Genomic DNA, 16,296 nt, shown 5'->3' with positions numbered 1-16,296 from the left:
TTTGAATTTCTAGCCGTTGCAGATATTTTTCAAAGGGAGAATCTTGGTCAAAGGATCTGTGTTGAAAGCTGATCACGTTCAGAAAGGATTTACAACAGTCATAAAGGAATATATTCCAAAATCTTGGAAATTCAAGAGCCTTAATGACTAGTCAAAGATCACATGTGAAGACCATGTGATTTTCAGCTTTTTCTGACATTTTCAGTGCAGAACAGAGTCAAGTCCTCTCTCTGAAAAATCAGGTACCCATTGAATGAAATTAAATTCAAATTGATTCTCTTTCTACTATAAAATCAGGTGCAGATTTCTTTCATCAAGAACAACCAATTGCATCATCTCTTGCAACATCTCTTGCACCATCTCTTGCAAAATTTCTGTGAAGTGAGTTTTCGTCTCTGTTGTCATGGAATCAACCCCTCCCACCTCTAAAAGAGTCAAAACCAGAGCTGTAAGGTCTGGAGGAAGGCTTGAAAGCTGGTTTTCTGGTGACACCGATCTCATTGAGAAGTATAGATATGAAACAAGTGTCAAGAAGATAAACAACCTCAAGGTTGTGTGCTTTGACTGGCTGAAAAGTCAAAAGCTTGACAATGTGAGGAGGCTTCTCAAGGACCAATCACTCAGAAAGTTTATGGAGCTTAAAGGGAACATATATCCAGATTTGGTGAGAGTTTTCTACACCAAATTGAAGTTTGAGGGAAACAACTTAGTCTCTCATGTGAAAGGCGTGGAGATGGAGATAACCCATGAGGTTTGGGCAGCTGTTGCTGGGCTTAAGTTCTCTGGATTAAGAATCAATAAAGGAAACCTTGGTGTGGTGGAAGATTTCAACAAAATCCAGTTCTACAAAAGTTGCTTGAAGAACAATCAATCTCAATCGGTTGGAGGTTTGAAGCTTGATGAGAGGTTGCTTGCTCTCATTGTAACTTGGATTCTAACTCCAAGGGGGAGTAACCACTCTGTGTTGACTGAAGAAGATCTGGTTTACATCTTCTGCATCTCCAAGAAAGTGAAGATCAATTGGATTCACATAATCAAAGAACATATGCAAAAAGCCATGAGGTTAGGCGATTACCACTATCCCTATGTTGTTTTAATATCTAAGTTTCTACACTATTTTGAAGTTAATCTTGAAGATGAAACTTCTGAGTTGGTCAAGTCAACTCAAGAGTTGAACAATGGATCACTCAGCAAGATGGGCTTTACAAAAATAGGTGGAAAGTGGATAAGTAAGGATGGTGATCATGGTGCATCTTCTAGTGGTGCTGCTCATCTTGAACAAGATGAACCTGCTGACATGGATGTTCAACATGAAGATCCAGCTGAAGATTTTCAAGATGCAGGTCCTAGTGCTGATGCTGAACATCAAGGAGAAAGAATGCAAACCATGTCTCCTTTTGAAAGACTCATGGTGAATAGGCTAGATACCTTTGCTGAAAATCAAAGGAGCCTTCATGATCTATGTGTTAGTAACTTTCAGAGGATTGAAACCAGGTTTGACAACATGGACGCAAGGTTTATGACTTTGGACGAACAGATTGAAGCTGTCCAGAATCAAATCTTTGATCTTCAGTTTGCTGATGAAGAAGATTGAAAGAAAAACAACCGATTGGTCATCAAAACGATCGATTGTTTTTTGTTGTTCTCTTTTCTGGTTTTAAAATTTATTTCCTTCTGCTGTTGCTGGTTTATTTCTGATGTAATGGGAACAATGTTTTATTTTATCTCTTATCTTTGTTTATTTGTGAAGACAAATAGGGGGAGATATATGATGTTTTTCCAATTTGTTTTAAGTTTCTGTTTTTGAAGTTGTTAAAAACAGTTTGAGTGATGTTATTTGGTTCTGATATTAGATGTTTTAAGCTTTAATTGTTTATCTGTATACTAACAGAATATCAGAAGTTCAATGTATTGCTCAAAGTTCTATTGCAGGAATTGCTTCAAATTTAATCAAGTACAACAAAAGCATCAGGGATTTGTCTTCATCAAATAGGGGGAGATTGTTGAACCAAGTGGTGTTCAATGTTTTGAAGAATCCAAATCTTTTGAAGGATGATGAAGCCTCTGCTTTGCTTGATGCTGCTATGCTGGTTTAAGCTTTGTTCTGGGGTAGTTCAATGTTGTAATCAACCCTTAGATTAAATCTCAAAGCAATTAGCATCTCAATTTTATCAAAGCAAAATGTTTTTTAAACTAAGTTGAAACAACCGATTGTTTTGTCGAAACAACCGATTGTTTACACTTAGGTGTTTTGAGAAAGTTTGAAAACTGTTTTGGAATGGTGAATTTTGTTAAGTAACAAAACAACCAATTGATTCGAGGAAACAATCGATTGTTTGTTTTGAAACCATAGCAGAAAAACTGTTTTCTTTGATTGAGCTTTAAATGCTTTAACTGAATACGCTCCAGTCATTAAATGCTTTGACCAATCTGTTTTAAATGCAATTAAGAGTTTGTTAAGATTTGATAAGAAACTATATTCTTAGATATATTCTGAAAAACTGTTTTTATGTTTTAAGAATCTTGAAACAAAGTTTTTCATCTAAGAGTTTTTCAAAGAGTTCTGAGATTGCTTAAGAGTTGAGAGATTGATCAAGGTGCTGAATAGGATTCTGCTTGTATTGATTTCAGATATTCATCTGTAACAAGTGTAATCTTTGTAAACTGCTGAACAATTCGTGTGTGTGATTTTGCTGAGATTGGTTGTGTGTTCTTGAGGTGTTCAAGATCAGCAATCTTAGTGTTGGCCAAAAAGAGTGTGTTTCTTGAGGTGTTCAAGGTCATTCTCTTGGTTGTGGTGTAAGTGATCAAGTGGTGATTGCTTAGTGGATATCCTCAGGGTTTCTGAGAAGACTGGATGTAGCTCTAGTTTGGAGTGAACCAGTATAAACAACTGTGTACAATCTCTCTATCCCTAACTCTTTAATTTCAGTTTGTTTGTTGTTTGCTGGTATAAACAACTGATTGTTTCGAAGAAACAACCGATTGTTTTTTTCTAGTATTACAGTTTTGCTTGCTGTTTTGGCTAACTGAATTCTGAATCAATTGGTTTCTGAAACAAGTTCATTCTAGCTTTGAACAGTTTGCGAAAACCCCTTTAAACAATTCACCCCCCCTCTAGTTTAAAGCCATCTTTTCTAACACTAACTACACCGCCCACCCTAGCCACTTAAAACACACCAAGACACACACATCCATCTATTCACCAAACTCAAGACTTCAAGTGTCTCACATCCTCAAATATCCAAAACCTTCTAGACACAAACAACCTCAACCCTAACCCAATATCAACCAACCAAAGCCCATGTACCTGGCCCAAAACGCCCAACCAACTCACTTTGAGGAAAAAGGGCTTGATCCAGCAGATGGTAATGTTACACCATTGCCCAACAACCATAAATTTTGAAAATCCCAAAATTACTCTTCAGTAAAAACATAAAAATAAAAGCAATATTTTACACTACAGATTACGTAATCCGAAAGTCAAAAATTACCACTTCCAGATTACGTGATCCGTAGTGTAAAATATTACCACTTTCGGATTACGTAATCCGGTCTTGTTAGTTGTTAAATAGGTTCCAGATTACGTAATCCATAAGTGATAATTTTTTGACTTCCGGATTATGTAATCCGTAGTGTAAAACATTGCTTCTATTTTTATCTTTTTAATGAAGGATAATTTTGGAAATCTCAAAATTTATGGAGGTGGCTGAAGAAGTGATGGAGGTGCAGGAAGAAACAGTCCAATCCTAATAGGCATAAACGAAAAGTCACTCAACCCAAAATTCTTCTTTGTCCATTCATAATTGGGCTTGTGAGGCATAGTTTGTAATATTAGTGGTTATAAGTGGAATAACTCTTAACAATGTAAGGTCCACTTTTGCACATACAACTCTTATTTTAGGACTGATACCAACATGAATGGGCAAAGAAGAATTTTGTTACCAACATACTTGACCATTCTCTAGCTGTTAAAGGGTTTTTAGTGCAGCTTAAAAAACTTCTCTTTCCCTCTATCCAGCCAGCCAGGCTACTTGACTTATTCCGCCCATTACTACCGTATTGTACTATCTTGTCTTCTGTAAGCTGTAGAAAAGGCTTGGCCGTTTCTTTAAAAAGAATCACTACAAGAAATAAGGATTTAGTGTGGGCCAAAAACGGACACAAAAGGCTAAAAACGGACGCATAAGCGTCGGATTTTCGTTGGCCACAGTTCCGACGAAAAAACCTTGGAAGCAAATGGAAATTAGTGTGGGACAGCGAGTTGGACGCACATTGCGTGGGCCAAGCCCACGCAAAATGGACGCAAATTGCATAATTTGAGTGGACGCCGACACACATAAAGGGATGAAAAAACAAATTCAAAATATTTTATTTTCTTCATTATTATTTTCATCTTTTTTTTTATTTCTGATTATTATGTACAATATATTTTATTTTCTTCATTATTATTTTCATCTTTTTTTTTATTTCTGATTATTATGTACAATTATTAATGTTAGACACAAACTGCAGTGGGCAGGAGTCGAACGCAAGTCCCTTCAGTAACCAAAAAGGATTTAACCACTACCCCAGAAAATTTTATTTGTCATATTATAATTTTTATTATAATTATTATTATTAATATGAGACACGTGAAAATTTTCATAAGTATATAAGTTAAATGTAATTTAATAAAATTATATTAAAACTTTCAAAAAATTAATTCATTTTATTTTAAATTTATATAACAAAAAAAAATTAATGTATAAAAGAAATGTATATAATTTATAAAAAAAAACTTTCTTTAATTTATACAAAACAATTAAATTCAATTTATATAACAAAAATAATTCATTTCATTTATACAACAAAAAAATTATTTTAATTTATATAAAAGTTAATTTCATTTATAGAACAAAACATATATTTAATTTATACAACAAAAAATAAATACATAATATTTTTAAAATTTAAATATGTATATTTTTTACCCAATTATTATTTTTCTACATTTTTCAATTCTTTATAAACTTTATAAGATAATTTCTTTAAATAATTTTAAATTAAACACTTAATCAATTTAATAAAGTTAATTTAACTAATTTATATCTAAATACTTATTATAATATTATAAATTAAATTAAAATAATTAATTTTTTAAAAATTTAAGTATTTTATATAACATTTATAAATTTAATTACATTTTTTCTTTTACTCAATTATTATTTTTTTAACATTTTTCAATTCTTTTTAAATTGTTTAAGATAATTTTTTTAAATAATTTAAAAATAAACATGTAATCAATTTAATTTAACTAACATATACCAAAATTATTAAAATTAAAAAAATTATTATAATATTTAAAAAAATTAAAATAAATACAATAAACAAGTAAAAATTATAATATTTATTACCATGTTATACATCAAATAAGTATAAAATCAATAAACTCTAATTATGCGTGTGCTATAGCCCACGCTTCCTATATGCGTCGGCTTTGCGTCGGTCATAGCCCATGCAAACTGAAATATTTTTTTTTATTTAAATTTATACCTGCGTCCATTATTCATTATGCGTCGGATTGCCAAACAAAATTACTTTTACGTCGGCTTTGCATGGGTTTGGCCCACGAAAATCGCGTCCGCACTTAGCCCACGCATATATATGGAAGTTAAATCACCGTTTTCTTGTAGTGAATATGGTAAAGGTAAAAACCCTTAAAGGTTTCTTAGCACACTTTTTAGTGACTCCAAGAACCAAGAGAAAGAAGAGATCACATAGACAACTCAACTAACCAAGTAACTCTCATTTTAAAAACTCATGGTCAAATGAATTTTATCCTAAAAAATATGATTCTACAAGCTTATAAGGGTTCCTATTTGATCTTAGTTATGAGCATCCTAGTTATTTACAATCTTACGTGGATTTGAATTCCCAACTAAAGTATTAGAACACCTCATTCTAAGAATTTCTAGCTTGTACCCTTTCAAAACTATTTTTGACATAAAAATAAAATTCTTCTATATTTTTAACATTTATTTTCTTTTATTTGTCTTCTAGGTAATTCTTCTCTAAATTTTCATGATCACGTCAACTTGTTATTGTTCGCATGACTCATTTAATCTTTGCTTTTCAATAAAATAATTCTATAAAATCTGCATTTAAGAGTTAATATAGGTTACGCTTTATTTTTATTTGGTTAATTTAGTTTACATTGATGTTTGCTACTTTGCATAAACATTTAATTTAGTAACCATCCTTTATTTAAAAACAGTTGACAAATTTTACACACTAAACATTAGTAAATACGAGGCATTGATGTTTGCTACTTTGCACAAACATTTAATTTAGTAACCATCCTTTATTTAAAAACAGTTGACAAATTTTACACACTAAACATTAGTAAATACGAGGCTAAAAAATTATAACTATATTAATTTGAAACATTGATTGTCCCAACTATTTTAATTATTATTTATCTTGTTAGTTGTGATATTACTGAACTAACTACAGTCATTGGAAAAACTAAAACTAAAATAGTGTCAAAATCTATTACAAGGACTAAAATAAAAGTAATATTTATACAAACTTAGAAAAGAAAATAAAAGTCAAACGAAAAAACTGTTATATTTAAAAGGTGAAAAGTGTAAATTGAAAATTATGCTTAACAGACAAACTTTCATTTTACATTAGGATTGTCAGAAATAAAAGTTTTACGATGATTAAATTTGAAGTTACTTAAATATGAACCAAATGAAAATATCTATCATGTATAAGAGTAAAGGAAAAACATTTAAGTCCTCTAACGAGGAAACTGGTATTCCTTTGCATGAATATTATTAGTTATATATCTTTTCCCGAGAGTGATTGCATGGAAAACAACAGCACAGCCAAAATATTTAAAAACATATTCTGGGGGCTGATGTATCTGACACTTTCAAGTCTTTTATTATAATGATTAGAAATCACTTCAATCCCTCGTACCAAAATTAATTTACAAGGTTTAATGCTGCATGAACAGTCAACTTCAAGTGCTTTGCCATGAAGATGTGACAATTTACTGTTGAGCTTATCATTCCAACAGGTCTTGCTCATTTTCCAAATCCCATACAGCGATTATTCCATCCAATCCTGTATATTCAATGTGCATTAGCAAAAGCAGCCTAGTCGAGACTAACATAATCAGCACAAAAAATAACAAAAATTCAGATGACCATCATTCTCCATTAACCTGATGTGCTGAAACGCCTTATCATTGTGCCATGATCCCCAAGAGGCACAATACAACTACAAAGCGCAAAAATCAACCCAGTCGTTAGCATTTTATATGAACTAAGTTCCCTGAATCCAACTGTAATAGTGTTGCAGGTAGTAGGGGCATAAAAATTGAACAGAACAACGGAAACCGCCACAATATAATGGAATTGAAGAAGCTAGCATTTTACAAAGAAAATCTGTAACATAACCAATCACATTTGGAGAAAGTACGGGGTCATGAAGGATATACATACTTTATACAGTTCTCATGAACAGTTCCACTAGTTCTTGAAGTTTCAACTGCATCGTTGTTCACTCCATGCTTTGATTGGCCATAAAACTTCACAAATGCTTCAGAGAACTGATTAAAAGACGGAATTTGACAAATGAAGGAAAGAGTAAACCTCCAGTTAGTAACATAAATAGAAATACCACTAGAATAAACGAAATATCTACAAGCCTACAATTATGACCTTGTGCCAACCTATCTTAAGCTTGATTCAGCTGTCAGGTTCACATTACAGTGAGGTTTAGATAATAGGGAAAATACTTAATTACATTTTTTTGTCTCTCCATTAACCAATGTGCAAACTATGTTCCTCACTAATTTTTTTTGTTCCAGTAAAGCTGAGTTAGAGTTGATGAATTAATACGAGTAGATGACAGAAAACCAGTTTAAGGTATTTGGACATGCAAAAAAGGCCACTGGCGGCACCAATGCAGAAAGTAGATTACATTGGCAGGTGTAGGGGTAGGGTGTTGAGTCAATGATGGATCAGTTCGTTTTCTATTGGATAATTTCTTTATAATCAGTGTTTTTTCTTTTAAAAGACTAACATTTCACCGCTATCTTGTGTTACTTACAATTTACAATAACTACACTCTAATATTCTAATTTTCATCAGTAGGTTAACCCTTCCTAGAGTATATACATCCTCCGGTAATTGTACTTCCCATTTTCTCTAAAATAAAATTTCATTTTCATTAAAATATGTCAACTAGTTACGTATGTACCTTGGTAGGCAAAAACAACTTTTTATTGATTTGTGGGATTCAGCTAAACGCTGGCACGAAGAGAGTATCTTCATTAGTCATTAGACATAAAATGGAAGTTATGATCCCCTCAAGTTGACATCATTATTTTTCGCTGATAACTATCTTTGATCTGTCTAATTTGACAAATCTAAATGTGTTAGGAGGACCAGGAATTAGGGATACCAAAGGAAACATGATATTTCCAAGTATTCAATATCAAAAGGATACACATTTTTTTTTATCCAATATCAAATATCAAGAAATTATAATTATATAAATATCAAAAGAGAATATCAAATAACAATTAGATAAAGGTCAAATAACAATTAGATAAAGGTGAAATAATTATAGAAAATAGTAAAAATGATCAAATGTATGACCTATTACGAAACTGATTAGATAAAGGTGAAATAATTATAGAAAATAGTAAAAATAATAAAATGTATGACCTATTATGAAACTAAAGATCAAAGAAAAATTAATATAAGTTTTTAGGTTACCTAACAAATTAAAGATGTATTAGTAATTTAAAATAGAAAAGGATATGATAAAAGGGATGGATATTGGAAAGGTATGGGGACAAGGACTGGATACCTACATACACATCCTCGTCCTCATACCCAATTTAAAAAATAAGGTATGACCCATACTCATAATTAATGTGGTGGGGATTATCCATCAAACTCAAGACGGGTTCATTTGCCATCCCTACCAGAAATTCTATCCATAAGCTATGTCAAAACTCCATCAGTATTTTCACATTAGACATTACAATTAATGAAATTGATTTCCCGCATGAGATTCATGTTTCTCATAGTTGAATATTGAATGATCTTTTGCAAGAAATTCAGTTACCTGTGAGCCATATCTTGATCTAGAAGATACTGCCTTCTGTTCTCCTAGATATCTGACAAAACTCCTACAGATAAAAAAAACACATCAAAAGATTACTAAAAATAAATGAGAAACCAAAACAAACACTCTTCTTCCACCTAGAGAGATATTTAAAAGCATCATTATGTAGAGATGAAAAAAACACAATATTTCTAGCTCTAGTAGAAGGTAGAAATATTGCATACAAATAGGCCCAAGTCGGCTACTAAGGAAAATTTTAAAAAACACAAAAATATGAATTTACACGTACCAAATTCCCCTTTCATCTGCCGCAAAAACCATTGGGTTGCAATCAAATCCTACACCGATCACTTTTCTCTCAGAAACAAAGAGTACCTGAAAACATGTCATACGATGATCCACCAGTTCCAAAAAATCAGTAAATATGTAAAAAGGCATTGGGAAACTAAAAATAGATAGACAGGGTGGATGCTGACCCACATCACGGAGGGGCAAATCACGAAACACAACCTTTTGGGACAAAGGAGAAGGACCAACATCATCAACAAAATATATCACAGAATTGTGACCTGTATAATATTAACAAATACAGTTGGTATGTAAGAATCTTGTAAATATATAAATGGTGGATATTAGATTAATTAAATAGATTCTATATTTATGTTACGATGTTGTAATTATATCGTCAATATTTTGTAATTATGTTTCCTCCCCTATAAATTCGATAGCTCCTTCGTGGTCCACACACGGAATTTATCCCTATCCTCTCTTGTTTCTCTGTCTCGACATGGTAAAAAATAAAAGAGACAAACAGACTGAATAAAATACAATAATTTCAGAAGATTCCGTGATTTTATATAAAAGGCAAATATTTTATTCTAATATAACATGTCGGAAAATACATTTGTGCATCGTGAAAACCTAAAATACCTTAGTACCAAAAAGTTTATCTTTAATATTCTTCTTTTATTAAAATATAAAGATGATAACTAAACCTCACCAGAAGCTTCTAACTTGCAGCCATGATCTTAAGCTAGCTGAGGGTAAGCATCCAGAGGAAAGAATTTTCTTACCTACATATGCTAGAGTATTGCCACTTGGCGACCACTTGACTCCAAATGTCCAAGATGACGAGAGATCAAGCTGAACAATCAGCTGTTGACCAACAAAAACAATATTAGCAGAAGATACACTTAGCCAACAGTCTTTTAATTTCATTTCTCTCATTTCATCTGTTTTTTTAGCAGATAGAACAAAAAAATGTTAAGAAAACTAATTAGATAATCAGTTCATCATTATAATCTTATACAAATAAATTCTTTCAGCTGCATTTATTCACTGATCAGTATGCTTAAATATATAAATCCAGACATCAAACTTTTAAAAATTCTTTTTTTTAAATAATATCAGTTTCAATTTTACAATCAACAACAGGTGAAATATATATTCATAGGATATTTAACAGGCTTCACAAGCAATGTATTTATTGCAACATGTATGCAAATTTATTTTACATTAAGCTGATCATAAATATAAAAAATTCACATGTGGAATAAGAGTTAAAATTGAACCTCTCCAAATTTTGAATCTTGTGGATTTGAATCCCTGTGCCAATTCAACAAACATTTAAATTTGAATGATATAAAAAAACATAAACAGAAAAAGTCAGCCACGGTCCAAGATCCTTTTATCATACCTTGCATCAATGCCTTTAATAAAGGTGGAGAATACTCGGCATTTCCCATCTGTGGATGTTGTCGCAAGAAGAATCTGCAGTTAAAAAGAAAAACAAAGAGATGTTGTGCATAGGGGATCTTTTAGATAACATAACAAATATATTTCAAAATACAATTATCTAATGTCATAAAAAAAACACAATTATCTAATATTTGATTTGGAAACTAATAATTTCACTGGCCAAGACCTTGTCTGGGTAAAACAATAGAGGAAAAAGGAATTTAGAAAACAACAGATAAATAATATCATATATTTAAAATATAGGATTACATATAAATCATAATAGCAATCAACAAATATAGCCATGTGAAAAAAAGGTCATTTAGAGAATTTTCAGCAAGCGAAGCAAATGCAACCTAACTTAGAGCTGACTTGGTATACAAAAAAGGCTTTCAATAACTACTATAAATAAAAGCAAAACCTTGGAATATCAATTTATCTATACATTTATTTGAATATATATATATATATATATATATATATATATGTGTGTGTGCATGTATATTAGACTAACATTATCTGGATGCCAAGAAACACTCGTCACCGAAGAATCGTGCCTTTTCCTGATGAGTTTGCTGACCCACCTGTAAAAAAGATACAAATATAAAATAAAGTAATAAAATGAAAAGAAAAGAAAGATCCAAGAACTATTTTTGAAAGTTTGATGTTCCAATTATATCAACTGTGCCCATAGATATGATATGATGCAAGGATAATACGAGCATTAGATACAACACGTATCTGACAACGATTCATTTCATCTTAAAAATATAAGATAAGATACGTTCAGATATGTTTAAAGTGTTGTGTGTATACACACACATATATACGACTGTATATAATTCACAAAATAAAATAAATGTTATATCTATGCATATATATAATTCACAGAATAAAATAAATGTTATTATAATTTTTTTAAAACCATATTAGGTCATTGAAAATCATTATTAAAATATTATCCAAATCTATCTACAATAGTGAGAGTGAGAGTTGCTTCATCAACATTCGATTTCTCAACATTCGATTATTGGATCATTCTCAGGTTGATGTAAGCATTATTTTTTAGTAATCACCAATTTTGGCATTACTGATTGTTCTTCAAGTCTTTCAGGATAATCAATATATTTCTCTCTCTCTACAGGCAGGCGGGCATGCAGGCAGTAAGAGATCCTTTTGCTGATGGAATTAATTAACGATAGCCTAATCAATGTACATTTTCCACGACTAAGTCATTCAATGTAGTGAGATTTACTTCTTTGAAACCCCAAGTAAGATTCATAATCGCAAAAAATATATTGGACTTTACAGGATTTTATAGGGGTTTAAAACTGCAGAATTTTAGGGGATTTTAAACCAAGAGAAATTGCCTAGGATCATGAAACTGTGGGTAAGTTTTCAATTTTCGGGTTGCTCTAAAAGCCAGGAAATCCATTAGTCGTGGTGTATTACTAGGGAAAAGTCAAACTGCAGATAACACATGTAGCAGGGTTAAGTCTACTGAAAATGACAAAAATAACCACGCTAAATACGTTTCTTTTTTATTGTAGCTAACATGCTAAAGAACTAGGGAAATAAAGTGCAAGGAAACATTGACAAACCGGTTATTATCCTGCTCATAGTAGCATATACAAATAGTTTTGTCTCCACTTCCCACTGCAAATTTGTTTTCTGCCAAAATGTAATTTGGAAATGCATCATAACCATAACGTATAACTTTTAAACCCAAGACTTGGGCGGGTTGAAAATTGATCAAATACAAAATTGCACCAGATATTCATGACAAGGACATAACTAAAGTTGGTTTATGATAGCTTTTTCGTCATTACATCTTCCAACACCGGACACTAAGTGCAATCTAACCGTGCATGGTGGAGAAGGAAGCATGGTTTTCACTCCTACACAATTATGTTAAATTATGGGGTGACTTAGACACAAAAATTTGCTTATCAAACTTAGAAGGAGGACAACTCATAACTTATTATTTTCCCTGCAAAAAGTTTCAAGAATATGTAAACATGTCTCTACTTAAGAAAAAAACATAGAGAAACTGGACCATGGCAACATGCTTACCTTTTGGACTCCATTGAACACAAAGAGCAGCACGGTTTAGTTTAAGGATCACAAGAGTTGGCACCCATTCTGATTCTTCAAGGTTCCACACATATCTATAAAGAAAACATGGTTTGCATCTAAACTTGTTATTATGATTGTGTATATATAAAAAATGCAATGTTCAAAAGTGACCAAGACCTACGGTGACAAGTCTAATGTTCTAAATCACACAGGCACTCACGAATTCCGATCATGGGATGAAGTAACTATTTTATTTGATCTTGCACTCCAGTCTATCCCAGAAATTACCTGGTCATGCTGAGAAAAAAAAGCCAAGAAATGAAACTATTCATAAAATCCCGAACCAAATTAATTTATGCATTATAAACAGAATTGGATTAGAAAATAAAATCAATCATTATATTATTGGCATAAGAGTTGACTTCATGGACAAAGAATCAAATGTTAGTAGAGAGTAGTTCATAGAACAATATCATATTCACTAAAAATATAATACAACTTATTGCTTGAAAATTGCATTCATTCTTACTTCATGTGCAATCATTTCTGACAATCTAACTTAACCTTTTAATCACTAAGCATCAAAAGACAAGTTTTAAATATCTTCTACTGCGATCAAATCCAGAAGCAAGAGTACAAATTAATAACATCATTTTAATTGAAAAAAAAGGAGGAATACTAGCATACTACCTTTTGAAGAACATGCACCTTTTCCCATTTGTCTTCAACCAACCTATAGATGTGCACTTCATTACTGTTTGGACATAAAGCAACCACTACAGAAGGATATAAATATATTATAATATTTGAAGAATTAACAAAACCAGTAATAATATGCCTTAGAAACAATAAAAAGATTTGTTATTGTAAGCCACATAAACAGTACTCTTCATCTTCGAATATAATATGATACATGAAATGTTAAAAAGTTTGCATACATATTCATGAAACAGTAAAACTGTTAGCGATGATATTTGCATGAAAAAGGAAAATCTTGAAGCATCCTAAATTATTTCCACTGTTTGATGAGCTTTATAATGTCTTGAGACAAAATCACCAATTTGGTCCAAAACAACAACTTAAGATAAATTTCTTAGAATTAATGCATTAGCAACAAGCAACTAAATATCAGAAAATATACACACTATAATTTTCCTAATTGAGATCAAACTTCCAAGTTCGAACATATTTTGATTACACATTTCATGTGAATAGCTGTCAATCTTGGATTGTAGTACAGAGAGGCCAACTACAAAACACGCTATAGAGGGATAGTAAATAACGAGATGACAGCTATACCACTTACCAAAGAATCAAAAATAAAATTAAGAAAAGATATTCAGAATCAAAGTCATATTCATAATTAAAAAGTCACGGACAAAAAGAATAGACAATATGTGGTTGGGTCAACAGAGAATGAGAAGATGAGCATAGGAAATGCATGACTGAGAAAACACAAGACTCGGTGATTGGGTCAACAGACATATTAACATTCCATCGACGAACAGAGCATATCCAAAATTTAAACCACCGCGGAATCGGATTTTCTAAAATTGGTAAAAGAAAAAGCGAATGGCGCACTCTATTCTCTCTCGAAACAGTGAATTTTGTCAGAATCCAAACCGGAAAAAAAAATCGAAATAGAGAGAGGATAATTACTAGATTGATCGGCGCTCCAGGCGTGGCAAGTGGTGCATTGCGCGAATTGGTGAACCGCCATGACCGCCATTATTTCTCTTTCTATCTTGCGCAATGTGTGAAACAAAACGAGATCTGGCGGTGAAATGAAGTGAAGGAGGTTACGTTAGGGGTTGTTTGGGTGTTCAAGACATACTGAGATAACCATGCATCAGTGTTTGGCTTGCCGCGTTAAGAAAACGAAAATGAATACGTTCCAATCACTGTGCTTGCTTGAGACCATGTTATTATTATTTTTTTAATTACTTATTTTAATTTAGGTTTAACATATTTTACTATTTACCCTACTATCAAACCTATTTTTAAACTTTAAACTTTATTTCTATGAAAATAAAATGAGTAAATTCCATTAACTTCTCTAATATGTCCTACTCTCTTTTTTTACATTATAATAAAAATCTCTTGTTAAGGAATGCAAGCATAAAGTTTATAAAATTTAAGGAAGTGTTTGTGTTATATATATATAAAAAAAATAGCAATATAATATTTTTTTAAGCATATGGAGTTTTTTCTAAAATTTAAAAACAAATTAGAGTTAATGTGTAGTTTAAGAAACTTGTGTTTGGATGAAAAAATTTAAGGAAATAAAAGAATAAATATGTTATTTAGAATATAATGGTGATTTACTTAAATAAAAATTATAGTAAAAGATTAAAAATAATATTGTTTTTAGAAAAATTATTAAATCATGGTTGGAAATTATAATAAAAGAGATGTGAATATAATTGTCTATTGAAAAGGATATATGCAAAAGAAATTGAGGAAAAGCTAGAAAATTAATAAAGGATAAGTATATGTAAGAATATATATTTAGCACTTCATAAATAAAGTCAGATATAATCAAAATAGCTAGTGACATAAATTTTATAAGATTTTTTATAAATTAACATATACTTTCTGGTTTTTTAACGATTTTTCTTAAAATAAATATGGAGTTTAACATATACATGAAGTTTTCACAATAGAAATAGATGTTTCAGATCCGACATTGGTGTTGTTCTTCTTTAAAAAGGAGACCTAATAGCTTACATTTGTAAAGCTATAGAACCAAAATATCAACTTCTTTCAGCCTATGAGTTTAACTGTAATTTTTCATGTAGCTTGTAAATTACTTATGGAGGCAGAAGGCTTATGGAAACATGATCCTAAATTGCAGAAAGTTATGGATAAGTTTCAGTTACACCAAGGAACATACAATCATTACACTTTTCATGATCTGCTTTTTCAGAGAAAGGGAAAGATGGTTCATGTTCATTCGTTTACTACTGTTCAAACCACGGGTTTGTGCCCTAGTTATGTTAGAACCCAACACGTTTTATAATGATTACAGTAATAATGTAGATATTCTATTATCTAGATCACCAACAAAATCTAAATTAACATAGTCCGTAACAATAAATTTTGATCCTCTAAAATATAAAATATAATGCAACACATGAGGGTCCTTTTATTCATCTAAGATCCTCTTAATAACATTTCATTGCTTTTAACCAAAATTTCCATGTATCTACTAATCATTTTCACTATGTGACATACATAAGGCTTCTTATTTTTTATTCATATGGTTCTTGATACATTTAATATTAGACCAAAACAAATCTTATAGACCTAGATAGTCTAATCTTAAATGTTTAGCACAATCTTGACAAAATATAG

General features: G+C 31.3%; 1 protein-coding gene across 2 annotated transcripts; it reads right to left on the bottom strand.

The window, feature by feature from the left end:
• Positions 1-6,809: 6,809 nt before the first annotated feature.
• On the bottom strand, positions 6,810-14,766 carry LOC137831204 (actin-related protein 2/3 complex subunit 1A). 2 transcript variants are annotated; one of them, XR_016521552.1, is made up of 15 exons: positions 14,602-14,766; positions 13,633-13,718; positions 13,163-13,239; positions 12,940-13,034; positions 12,468-12,537; positions 11,381-11,450; positions 10,826-10,899; positions 10,701-10,734; positions 10,203-10,284; positions 9,606-9,698; positions 9,419-9,504; positions 9,130-9,193; positions 7,494-7,600; positions 7,214-7,269; positions 6,810-7,113 (listed from the first exon to the last, which is right to left on the bottom strand). XR_016521552.1 is itself a non-coding variant. In XM_068638782.2 (15 exons), the coding sequence occupies exons 1-15, from the start codon at positions 14,669-14,671 to the stop codon at positions 7,055-7,057; spliced, it is 1,119 nt and encodes a 372-aa protein (XP_068494883.1). In that variant the 5' UTR covers positions 14,672-14,766; the 3' UTR covers positions 6,810-7,054. The 2 variants fall into 2 exon arrangements, 1 of the variants encoding a protein (XP_068494883.1); XM_068638782.2 differs by having other exon boundaries at positions 9,610-9,698.
• Positions 14,767-16,296: the final 1,530 nt, after the last annotated feature.

Source organism: Phaseolus vulgaris, chromosome 6 (genome assembly GCF_051622355.1).
Source record: "Phaseolus vulgaris cultivar YP4 chromosome 6, ASM5162235v1, whole genome shotgun sequence".
Classification (NCBI taxonomy): domain Eukaryota; kingdom Viridiplantae; phylum Streptophyta; class Magnoliopsida; order Fabales; family Fabaceae; genus Phaseolus; species Phaseolus vulgaris.
The sequence above is the reverse complement of the archived record's forward strand: the minus strand, read 5'-3'. Positions and strand labels throughout refer to the sequence as shown.

Coding starts and splice junctions, on each gene's coding strand:
- LOC137831204 (XM_068638782.2), bottom strand. CDS start 14,671: ATGGCGGTCATGGCGGTTCACCAATTCGCGCAATGCACCACTTGCCAC. Junction 9,505..9,609: donor GTGATTTGCCCCTCCGTGAT/GTGGGTCAGCAT, acceptor ACATGTTTTCAG/GTACTCTTTGTTTCTGAGAG. Junction 7,601..9,129: donor GATCAAGATATGGCTCACAG/GTAACTGAATTT, acceptor TCTTTTAATCAG/TTCTCTGAAGCATTTGTGAA.